Here is a 13,049-nt window from a genome sequence, read left to right on the forward strand (position 1 = left end):
ACCTTTTAAGGCTGCTGGACCAGACGGGATTGTACCCGCTCAACTTATCTACTCTTTGGAGTTATCAGCCAACTGGCTGCGGCACATATGTACCGCTTGTTTGGCTATGAACTATATTCCGTGTTCATGGAGGAGCGCCACGGTCATATTCATTCCTAAGGCAGGCAAAGCCTCTCACTACGAGCCGAAGGACTATAGACCTATCAGTCTTTCATCCTTCGTACTCAGACCCTAGAGAGAATAGTTAGCGATTTTCTCACTACAAGCATTGATAGGAATCTCATTTCGGACTATTAACACGCGTACACCAAAGGTAAATCTGCGGAGACTGCGCTACACAGCCTAGTCTCTACTATAGAAACATCCTTGTTCGAAAAAGATTATTGTCTTGTGGCCTTCCTAGACATTGAAGGAGCATTCAACAATATAAGTCCAGACGCCGTTAACAATGCTTTAACTGATCTGGACGTAAATAGACCCCTAGTGGGACTAATTGATCAACTGCTCAGGGGAAGGAAAGTGCTTTCCTCACTGGGGAAGGTTGAGATAACACGATTTGTCGCAAGGGGCACGCCCCAGGGTGGTGTCTTTTCCCCTTTACTATGGAACCTAACGGTAAACTCGCTATTAAGAGATACTAGCGATTATCTACAGAGGCAAGTTCCCTCAAACTTTGTGCGACTTGATGCAGGTAGCATTGCGAGAGGTTTCCTTGTGGGTTTCCCGTTGTGGACTCAGCGTCAACTCCGATAAAGTAGAGCTTGTCTTATATACCAAACGATACAAAATACCATCGTTGAACCTACCAGAACTAAATGGGGTGCGCCTAAGCCTGGCAGATAAAGCCAAATTTCTAGGCGTAGTTTTAGACAAAAAGCTGAACTGGAAGGACAACGTTATCCAGCGACAAAAGAAAGCGTACATTGCATTATATACGTGTAAAAGAGCCATTGGCAAAAATTGGGGACTCACCCCAACATATGCAGATGGATTTATACCCCGATTATCAGACCCATACTGCTGTATGGGGTAGTCGTATGGTGGCCAGCCTTGAGCAAGGCGTCAAACCTAAACTTGTTGGGTAAAGTCCACAGATCCAGCATAATAAGCATAAGCGGGGCTCTAAGAACAACGCCTAGCGAAGCTCTTCAGGTCATTGTTGACATCTTTCCATTGGATCTGGCTGGTCATCGAGCAGCGGCAACATCAGCGCTGCATCTAAGGGAGTTGTCGTGCTGGAACAACAGGACCACAGGACACTCAAGTATACTAAAGAAATACAGTTTTCTCCCTCCTAGCACGGATCGCCGTGCGACCACAACAGTTGCGGAAACCAACTTTAAGATAAACATACCCAGCAGGGATGACTGGACGGAGTCGGATAAGTGCCTAGCTATGAGCAACAGCATTTCCATATACACGGACGGCTCCAAGCTAAACGGGAGAGTTGAGGGTGGAGTATACTCAAGGGACCATGACCTCCAGCTCTCATTCAGACTATTCGACCACTGCAGTGTATTCCAGGCAGAAGTTGCAGCCATAATGGAAGCCGCAGCTAGGATAGGGACATACATTGTTGGCAAAGAAATTTTTATCTTCAGCGACAGCCAAGCTGCCATAAAATCTCTGGGCTCCCACTCGTTCAATTCTGAACTAGCACTAAACTGTCGCCGATCTCTTCAAGAGATGGCTCAACAGAACCGTGTACACCTCACAATGGTCCCTGGACATAGGGATATCGAGGGAAACTGCGTTGCAGATGAACTCGCTAGGCAGGGTACAACCAAGCAGGTTCTTCCTGGACAAGAACGCTTAGGTATGCCCCTGTCCACAAGCAAGCTAATGCTAAAAGAGCACATCTACCGTCAAGCCGACGAAAGATGGCTTCAAACACCGGGATGTCGAACATCGAAAGAAACCTGGCCTAAATGGGATCCTAAAAGGTCCCGCCACGTGTACAACCTAAGAAGGGATACAAGTTCCAGACTTGTGGGGGCACTAACGAGTCATTGCCTCATAGGTAGGCATGCAGAAAGGCTAGGAGCGCCTTATCGTCGTTGCTGTAGGAGTTGTAAAGAAGATGAGGAGGAGGAAACGGTGGCTCACCTCATTTGCAACTGCCCAGCGCTAAGCGGAGCATGGCAGCGCTTTCTGGGAGCTCCATTTCTTGATACTATGAGTCAGGTTGTGGAGCATGACGTCAAGGACCTGGTAGCTTTCATCAGGTCCTCAAAATGGTTCGAAGAGGAAAGGTAACGGTGTTTTTCGTGGTATCACAACGGGCCTAGTACTACTGGCCTAAGTGTGCCCTCGGGCAGCCACCCTAACCTAACCTAACCTATCTTATAATTATTAAAACATGTTAATAAAACATATTTTCCTACTAGACACTTTTTATCTCTTTCATTTCCGTTCTGTAAGTCAACTGAAAAATAGAGAAGTATCTGTTATGTGGTATTATGTATTTAGAACACATGAAGCCCTTTCCAATATGTGTTTTTGAAGTGAGGCTTTGTAAGTTGTGAGCAACATTTATTTATCTTTTCCCCAGGTTCTGCTGATAAGCGACTTGCTCTTTTTATCCAGTTACATCCACCTGACGCTACTGGAATTCTTTAGTATTATGAATGTATTGTGCAGTTCTTTCCCAAGGATTTTTTCGGGTAAAAAACGGTATTCTCTTTGTAAAAACGAGGACACTTCAACTGGGTATACGAATAGTATATCGTCGCTGCGCTAACGAAAACAGTTATGTGTTTTTTTCAAAGTTTTTTTTATTGCATATTTTATTATCACTATACTAGCAGAACCGGCAGACGTTGTTCTGCCCTATATTTTTGGTCTATCTGCATACATTTTAATAAGCTTTTTCCGTCTAGAGGGGCGAGGCTCTACACTTTTTCCTAATCTTTGTATTCACTCCTCCCTCCATATTTTTCGCTTCATCTATCACCATCTTCGTCTCATTTTATCTCTTTCTCAGTCTTTTCCTTCTCTCTTATCTCTTCTCTCAAGTTTTTCTCATTCTTGGTGGTATGTATTTTGTTCCAGTCCCATTCCGAGTCTCAGTCCCAGTCCCACTCCGAGTCTCAGTCTCAGCCTCAGTCCCAGTCCCAGTCCTAGTCCTAATCACAGTCCCAGTCCGTCTCTGGTCTACTTCCCGGAAAAAAGCATCGTAAATACTAATATAGGCAAATTTATATACCAAATTTCGGGCAAATCGAATAGGACGTATGTAAATAGGTATGTGGGTATTATTAATTCATGTCTTTATTTCGGCTTCGCATGCATATTTATCAGTTTTGCCAGGTTGATGCGACTAAATTACTTTAAAGCTCTCAGCAACAGCTTTCATTTGATATCCATAATACACACACATTCTAGCGGTATCCGGGTCCATGTTTTGGCCTATATCTCGAGACCCTAGTCACCCAGCGGTGTAAAAGCGGGATAAAAAGTATCACATGCCCGTTCCCTGGTTCTGAGCTACCTCTCCACCAATTTTCAGCCAAATCGGTTCATCCGTTCTTGAGTTATGCGTAGTGTAACTAACACCGCTTTCTTTTATATACATACATATTTGATTTTTTTCTAAAAAAAAATCATAACTCAAGAACGGCTAAACCGATTTGGGATTTCAAAATAAATACAACATTTGCAAAATTGTGCAAACGGACACCAGAAATAAGTTTTTTTGATCTCCTGAAAAGATACTGAAAAACACATAACTGTTTTTGTGAGCGCAGCGACGATATGATGAGTTATGGCGTCTCGTATGTAAATAAATAATTTTGTTCAATAGAGTATGTGTAAAATGGGAAGTGATGTGATCTGTTGGAGGCAGACCAATGGCTGGATGCTCCAATTTTTTTTAATGATACACAAATTTACTTCTTTACTCTTCCGTTTACCAATACACCCTCACGCTTCAATTTTCCCATCTATGGCCTAGATTCAGTAAGTGCGAGTTTTGAAATGTACACTTTTTCCATATGATTTGTTTTCGAGAAAAATTTACATTTCAAACCTCACATTTATTGAAACCAGCCACATTCCTCAGATTGACCATTGAAAGGTCTTAAGAGTTTCAACTGTGTAGTAATGTAATTTTGATCACATTTAACTAACGAGAAATTAGTCAACAATGTTATTATTAAAGTTTCTGGGGTTCTGTTCTACAACGGAAATAGTTTGGCACACAGCGTTTATAAAATATCTACGTTGAGCATTTGTAAAGTTATCGCTTTCAAAAAATATTTCTGCCTTAGTTCCAATAAAAATATTCCTTGGGTTAAGATACTTAGTATTCTAAATTATGTAAACTGAAATTTTTCAAATACTCAATATTTTGATTTAATCATTGTACCTAAAATTACTCAACATGTGCTTCATATTGATGGTATAATATCGGCGGAAAAACTTTTTCTGATTGAACTCTTTAGTGCAGCCCGGAAATATAAATAAACTTTTAATTCTGTAACTGATATTGAATTTGACAACTGCAGAACACAAGATAGAAAATATAGCCGCATCGCAGTGTGAGACGTACGCAAGAAGACACTTTCCAAAGTGAGCCAACGAGTTAAATAAATGCCTAGTATCTTGTGTGGCTTTACACCACAATAGTCTTGGAATTCCTTAAACTCATTAATTTGCTTTGGGCTGTGTGAATAAAATTTAAATATCGACATCCCAAAGAAAAATATCACTTTCAAAATGTTCACAAAGGACGCTTTGTAAAAAAATTTTAAGAGCCACTTTTTGTTTGGCATGTCGATATATTGTTTCACAAACCCTAAATACCTCTCGGTATGCTTGCACGCAAAACTTGAACATAACTTAAGGGAGCGGCAAGTGCACTTAATATAAAACAACCTAGTCTCATGCTTTGATTTAGTTTTTAATTCAAAAATGGCTTCATCAGTGAACAATTAGACTCCGTCTAATTTCTTTGAGGTGCACGTGCATTTGGAACAACTTTTTTTTTTAAGTTCAAATAGTGACAAAAAACTATCACGAAAAGTGTTTGATAACCGATCGAAATATTTAGCCACCATAACAAGATTTTCTGATTGCCCGCTTGTATCATCTACAATTAACGAAAATTGGTTTGCTTCAAGATCCAACACTTTTCTAAACTATCTGCTAAGTGAAGTGCTATTGTTCATCTTCATTTAAAAGACAGAATTCATTTAAAAACAGAATTTCTTTTCGTAAGAAATCCATTCAGGTAAATTGAAAATTAGATAAGGGTTAATGAAGGTGTGGAAAATTTTGTGGGCAGTCTTGTAAATATTTCAGCGAGAAACAGACAAATTTACTAAAATCTTGGCTACAGCCTAAAAAGGAGCAAAAGGGACCAGTGGACCAAATGAGGTTGGAAAGGACCATTTTTGGTCCCAATTTACCAAAGTGGCAACCGTGGTTATGTTACCAAAGTTCATAATATTGAAACATATCGAAAGCTTAAGGTTTTAGGTATGTTTCCTTAAAATGCAGATGTCCCCAACTTAGAATCCCTTAGTTTTTTTGGGAATTGGTTGCGTTTAATTCCCCTATTACGGTTTACAACTCAACTTAGTTGGATTGTAATTAAAACAGCACAACTCCTGTTTGGTATTACGAATTACAACTTATTTCAGTTGAAGTTGAATTGATGTTGCCAACCTAAGAAAGTGATGATTTGACAGATAAATGAACAGCTGATCAATTTGTGGCGGACATTTAAGCATTTGTAAAAGTGATTTTGTTATTAAAAACAAAACGGATATTAGCTTAGATCTATTTTATGACGGCGAAAATGTTGGTGATTGACATGTCGCGAATACGGAAAACATTCGTGTGATCATTCCAATCCCTTGGAACTACCAATCACCAAGTAATAAAACGTTTAAGTGACAAATGATGAGCTTCTAAGGAAGTTATTTTGCAGATTTGTTAGGAAGCATTTTGGTCCTTACTAAACACAATTAAGGACCATTTCCGCAAACGCGTTCGAGGAAGGCTGTACCCATATTTTAAAATTATGCGCTACTCCGATGCCTGGCTGACGGCAGCTATCAAAAATACGGTGGAAATGATTTTGGTGTTGGACTGTTTTTAGATATTATTGAGGAGCATATTTGTGAGAAGTGGATTAAAATCCAAACTTCAAAAATCGCATTTTACTCTAAGGAGGAAAGGGTAGTATCGATGGGACTCACGTTCGCATAATTCCAACTTCAGGATGCCACTCCATAAAGTCAAAAAGTTATTAAATGTAATCCTTCGTTGAAACGTTGTTTTTTTCCATAAATGTGTACAAAATTGCTGATTATTGTTTGTTTAAAAAAGGTTTAACTACCCGCTTTCTATTTTTTTTTTCGGTAACGTTTTATAAGACGGTGCACCATCTAACTTTTATCATAAAATATCAAAGGTGGTATCAAAAGACGCGTTTCGACCTCCGTTTTTAGGATCCGAAAGCGGAAATTAAAAATTTTATTTCTGTCGAAAAATATTTATAAAAACCCATAAAATGGCCCCGAGAGGGTCCGAAATATGGGGCCCGATCAATAGTTTTTTTGCATAAAACACCTTTCTGCGTGGGCGCAATTTATGAAAATAACCTAGGGTGGGCCCAGCACCTTTCTGCATTAGTGTATGTGTGTGTATAATAAAACTGGCAAAATTCAACCACATGAAAATTTGAACCTATATTTCGCTTATATCTTTTGACAGAAATAAAATTTTTAATTTTCATCTAAGATTCTAAAAACGGAGGTCGAAACGCGCCTTTTGATACCACCTTTGAAAATTGTTTATACAAATTAGGTGATCACTGTCTTGCAAAACGTTACCTTTTGATGTCTTTGACAACTACAAAAACACACGGTTGTAAACGGTAATGCCGCAAAAAGTTGTTAGGCTAGGCAAATTCAACCGAAATTTTTTTGACAGGTTGAGTTGTAATCTGTAATACCAGATTGCCCAATTTCAACTGAAAGAGAGTTGAGTTGTAAATCGTAATAGGGGCATAAAATATGCCTCAGTAGTTTGAGAAAAGTAATTTATATTAAATGAACTGTACAATTGAAACTCATGCTGAGTATATAAAGTTCGGTTACACCCGAACTTAAACACCCCTACTTGTAAATATATAAAATCGAACGGAATTATAGTATTTATTGTGTCCTGTTTAAGAACATTAAGTATGCTTGATAGGATTTGCTACGGCATCCGAGGAAGCTTTATCTGACATTGATGTACATATACGCATTCATTTCAGATTGGCAAAGAGGCAGAGGCTTGCCGAAATGCTGCAGCCATCTTTAATATGAGCTATTTTTGCAAATTGATAATGGAAGGACCGGACGCACAAAAAGCATCTGATTGGATTTTTAGTGCAAACACAAATCGTGGCCCAAACAAGTAGGAATGGAAGATCTTCTTATCTCAGCTGCCGGTTTGAAATTATCTGTTTAAATTTATCTCCTCGTTTATTTTTTAAGAACAGTTTATACTTGCGTACTCAACAAAAATGGTGGTGTGGAAGCCGACGTTACCGTTTCCTGTTTGAGATCTGGCACTGGCGCTGTCTACGATCCCAAATTTTCTGGGCATGGCTATTATATTGTGGCTGGTGGCGCATCTGCATATTACACTTACACTACCTTGCTCACTGAAATTCGAGATAAAGGCTTTAATGTAACTTTACGTGACGTAACCACCGACTTGGGTGTTATATCAATACAAGGTCCACATAGCCGTGATATTCTGCAACGCATCATCGACGCTGATCTGTCGAACGAGAGCATACCTCCAAATGGAACACAATTATCCAGCATTAAATGTCAATCAGGTCGAAAGATCGACTTACGTTTATTACGCGTAAGTTTCGTTGGTGAACTTGGCTACGAACTGCACATACCAAAAGAAGATTGCTCAGCTGTTTATCAAACGCTTTTGGCGACAGGTAATGAGGATGGTCTACGAAATGCTGGCTATCGTGCGCTCTACTCACTGAGTAGTGAAAAAGGTTATCATCTTTGGAGCTTCGATTTAAGACCTGATGATACACCGCTTGAAGCTGGTCTCGCATTTACATGTCGCAAAAACGGCAATTACAAAGGGAAAAAGGCTATCGATAAACAACGCAGGGACGGCATTAGAAAGCGTTTAGTCTATTTAACTTTGAAAGAGGAAGTTCCCATTTGGGGGTTAGAGGGTGTTTATCGTAATGGTGAAGCGGTTGGTTTCTTACGACGTGCCGAGTATGCCTACGCTTTGCAAAAATCATTTGGCCAAGCTTATATAAGTAAACAAGATGGCGATTTTATAAATGAGGATTATATAAAGAATGGTTCCTATGAGATTGATATTTTAGGAAAGCGTTATAAGGCCGATTGTCACTTACGAAGTCCCTTCGATCCAAAAAATAAACGCGTTTTAGGTAAATATAACTTATGAAAACAATAAAAGACAAAAACAAAAGTTTTATTTTCAATCAATTAATACAATAGGCTAATAACGGCAGCAACAAAGATCTTGACGCTGCTAAAGGTATTGAAAAAGTGGTGTTCTCAAGACAAGGCGTTTGGCAAAAACTTAGGAGGTTAAGCGTGTGCAATCTTTCTTATAGAATCAACTCAAGGGTTTAACAACATGATATGGTCTCGCATAAGACTCTAGATAAATCCCCCAAAGATCCAAATGAGCCGAAACACACTACCCTAGATATGGCAAACTCTGAATAGTCAGCCATTAAGTAGTTCGATGATTCCACCTCATTCAACTGTAGCAGGAACAGGTCTCCCGGCATAGACCAGGTTTTCAGCACGGACTCCGATTGAATAGTGGTTCTTTAAAATCACAATCATCACTGATAGATGAGCCATGGTGAACACAAAAATTTTGGCAGACCGCCTGCTATCTTCTTCCGGCCAGAAGAATATTGTTACTTTGCGAGAGGTATACGGAAGCAGACCGAAGGTGGCCAGCGGAGTACCGATTTTCCTACAGCCATCTACATCCGGTTCAGAGGTAATCATGCTGGCTAAAATATCCACTTGACAGTTTCCGGATTCTCTTAATCTTATTCGTAAACAGTTCAATGCAATCGCAAGCGAAGTCTAGCACTCCCACACCAACATCGATTAAAATTTCGGCTTACATCGAGCTGCTGAAAGGAACCCCCTACCAATCGTTCCGTCCAACTTCGACCCATCCCCAAACCAGTTCAATTTGTCCCATTTATTCCATTTCCCCAGTATTTCGATGTTACTTTTTCTGGGACTATAACATTTGGGATGCCAGGCGAGCACACCAGATCTATACCTCGACGGCCGCGACGTCGGCAATTTACCACTAATCACTGGCGAACTCAAAAGTCACACGAATAAACTCAGCATACTGTCAAGTGGCTTCTTTGGCAGCGATATTTCTACCAAAGCAATAAATTTTATCTGAAACAAACATCTGTTTGGACGTCAACATTAAATCCTACGTTGACCAATTCTTGCACAAGGACACACTATGCAATCCCCAGTAAACAAATGAAAAAAGCTCTCAAAGGTTTAAAAAAAATAAATTTTGTTTGCAGTGTTGATCATTTTCTGAGACTAAATGGTGAAAAGGTCATATGGATTCCATTGCATTTTTGTTGTTGTTGTTGTAGCGATAAGGACACTCCCCGAAGGCCTTGGGGAGTGTTATCGATTTTGGTGGTCCTTTGCCGGATGCAGATCTGGTACGTTGCGGTATCAAACACCATTAAGGTACTAGCCCGACTATTTCGGGAACCTTTTGGTATGACCACATGAAATCTTCTACGCCATACTGCCCCCACACCCCCTAGGTCCATGAGGAACTTGGGGTCACCAGAGCTTCGGCTGTTAAAGAAACAGGATTCACCACGGGTAGGTGAGGTTGGCAATTGGGTTGGAGATGCTATATATTGCGTTGGCAACCCCTTGAATCAATTTGGTATTTTAATCGCTTCTTACGACAGGCATACCTACCGCGGGTATATCCTAAGTACCCTAAACCGCTGGGGGACAGACTTTTACTTTTGTAAGCGCACAGATTGAAATAAATGACACAAAAAAATCTGACAAACATCAAATAATGTAAGATGTACAATGATGAGAAAGGATCGGCCAAAAGCAGACCGATGTTGACGCCGATACCAATTTTTAGTTAAACAAAAATGTTTATTGGGTATACATATATGTAGGTATTTTTGTTTGTATACATACATACCTATGTATGCTTTAAAAATTTTGGTGACCTTTAAAAAGTGTTTCGTTACTTTCTTTGAAGTGGCGCAATTAATTATGTCGACACTAAATTTGTGAAGTGCTATGGACGTAGTAGAAAATGTGCATGTGCACTCGCAACACTTTAAGTTTTGACACTTTTGTGGTTACCAAAAATTATAACTCAATTAATATTCATGCGCGACTATGATAGTTTAATGCGAGTTTGAACTACAGTTAAAATTGACTTGGGTTTAGCAATGCCACTTCGGCCGCTTAAGCTGAGATGAGCAGCAAAATTTCATTATACTCAGCGTACTTTGCACACAGAGTATATTAACTTTGATTGGATAACGGTTGGTTGTACAGGTATAAAGGAATCGAGATAGATATAGACTTCCATATATCAAAATTATCAGTATGGAAAAAAAAAATTTTATTGAGCCATGTCCGCCCGTCTGTCCGTACTTTCGTCCGTCCGTCTGTCCGTTAACACGATAACTTGAGTAAATTTTGAGGTTACCGGGCACTCATCTCAGATCGCTATTTAAAATGAACGATATCGGACTATAACCACGCCCACTTTTCGATATCGAAAATTTCGAAAAACCGAAAAAGTGCGATAATTCATTACCAAAGACGGATAAAGCGATGAAACTTGGTAGGTTGGTTGACCGTATGACGCAGAATAGAAAATTTGTAAAATTTTGGACAATGGGCGTGGCACCGCCCACTTTTAAAAGAAGGTAATTTAAAAGTTTTGCAAGCTGTAATTTGGCAGTCGTTGAGGATATCATGATGAAATTTGGCAAGAACGTTGCACCTATTACTATATGTGTGCTAAATAAAAATTAGCAAAATCGGATGACGAACACACCCACTTAAAAAAATAATGTTTAAGTCAAATTTTAACAAAAAATTTAATATCTTTACAGTATATAAGTAACTTATGTCAATATTCAACTCCAGTAATGATATGGTGCAACAAAATACAAAAATAAAAGAAAATTTCAAAGTGGGCGTGGCTCCGCCCTTTTACATTTAATTCGTCTAGAATACTTTTAATGCCATAAGTCGAACAAAAATTTACCAATCCTTGTGAAATTTGGTAGGGGCATATATTCTATGACGATAACTGTTTTCTGTGAAAATGGGCGAAATCGGTTGCAGCCACGCCCAGTTTTTATACACAATCGACCGTCTGTCCTTCCGCTCGGCCCTTAACACGATAACTTGAGCAAAAATCGATATATCTTTACTAAACTTAGTTCACGTACTTATCTGAACTCACTTTATCTTGGTATAAAAAATGGCCGAAATCCGACTATGACCACGACCACTTTTTCCATATCGAAAATTACGAAAAATGAAAAAAATGCCATAATTCTATACCAAATACGAAAAAAGGGATGAAACATGGTAATTGGATTGGTTTATTGACGCAAAATATAACTTTAGAAAAAACTTTGTAAAATGGGTGTGACACCTACCATATTAAGTAGAAGAAAATGAAAAAGTTCTGCAGGGCGAAATCAAAAGCCCTTGGAATCTTGGCAGGAATACTGTTCGTGGTATTACATTTATAAATAAATTAGCGGTACCCGACAGATGATGTTCTGGGTCTCCCTGGTCCACATTTTGGTCGATATCTTGCAAACGTCTTCACATATACGACTACCCTTTTAAAACCCCCATTATTACCTTTAATTTGATACCCATATCGTACAAACACATTATAGAGTCACCCCTGGTCCACCTTTATGGCGATATCTCGAAAAGGCGTCCACCTATATCACTAAGGCCCACTCCCTTTTAAAATACTCATTAACACCTTTTGTTTGATACCCATATCGTACAAACACATTCTAGAGTCACCCCTGGTCCACCTTTATGGCGATATCTCCAAAAGACGTCCACCTATAGAACTAAAGCCCACTCCCATTTCAAATAATCATTAACACCTTTGATTTGATACCCATATCGTACAAACGCATTCTAGAGTCACCCCTGGTCCAACTTTATGGCGATATCTCGAAAAGGCGTCCACCTATATCACTAAGGCCCACTCCCTTTTAAAATACTCATTAACACCTTTTGTTTGATACCCATATCGTACAAACACATTCTAGAGTCACCCCTGGTCCACCTTTATGGCGATATCTCCAAAAGACGTCCACCTATAGAACTAAGGCCCACTCCCATTTCAAATAATCATTAACACCTTTGATTTGATACCCATATCGTATAAACAAATTCTAGAGTCACCCCTGATCAACCTCTATGGCGATATCTCGAGAACGCGTCCACCTACAGAACTAAGGCCCACTCCCTTTTAAAATACTCATTAAGACCTTTGACTTGATTCCCATATCGTACAAACGCGTTCTAGTCACCCCTGGTCCACCTTTATGGCGATATCTCCAAAAGGCGTTCACCTATAGAACTAAGGCCCACTCCCTTTTAAAATACTCTTTAATACTTTCCATTTGATACCCATGTCATACAAACACATTCCAGGGTTACCCTAGGTTCATTTTCCTACATGGTGATTTTCCCTTATTTTGTCTCCAAAGCTCTCAGCTGAGTATGTAATGTTCGGTTACACCGGAACTCAGCCTTCCTTACTTGTTTTTAAGGCCATATTGTTTTATTCGCGGGAGATTGCAATATAACACTATACGGCTGTAGGGTTCTTATTATTTTTATTTAACTTTGTGTTTAAGTTACTTTGAACTTTGTAATTTTAATATGTTTTAAGCATATATGACACTACTTTATTTTTGCTTGGATTCCAAGCTAAAAAAACTGACGAAA

The 13,049-nt window shown here is 39.3% G+C and overlaps 2 protein-coding genes across 4 annotated transcripts in view; one reads left to right on the plus strand and one right to left on the minus strand.

Annotated features, from left to right (window-relative positions):
* The window catches only part of HLH54F, a 174,329-nt gene that overhangs the window by 39,108 nt on the left and 122,172 nt on the right, over positions 1-13,049 (minus strand). The gene's annotated exons all lie outside the window — the stretch shown is intronic.
* Positions 1-13,049, plus strand: part of Sardh (Sarcosine dehydrogenase) — a 29,518-nt gene that overhangs the window by 8,850 nt on the left and 7,619 nt on the right. Inside the window, exons 3-5 of one of the 3 annotated variants that reach the window (XM_067776807.1) lie at positions 7,268-7,410; positions 7,491-8,431; positions 8,502-8,521. In XM_067776807.1, the coding sequence (XP_067632908.1) occupies positions 7,268-7,410; positions 7,491-8,431; positions 8,502-8,506 (1,089 nt within the window). In that variant the 3' untranslated portion in view covers positions 8,507-8,521. Of the gene's footprint in view, positions 1-7,267; positions 7,411-7,490; positions 8,473-8,501; positions 8,522-13,049 lie in introns of those variants that run through there. The other 2 variants (XM_067776805.1, XM_067776806.1) reach the window with 2 other exon arrangements.

The sequence above is a fragment of the Eurosta solidaginis genome, chromosome 3 (assembly GCF_040869045.1).
Source record: "Eurosta solidaginis isolate ZX-2024a chromosome 3, ASM4086904v1, whole genome shotgun sequence".
Lineage (NCBI taxonomy): Eukaryota > Metazoa > Arthropoda > Insecta > Diptera > Tephritidae > Eurosta > Eurosta solidaginis.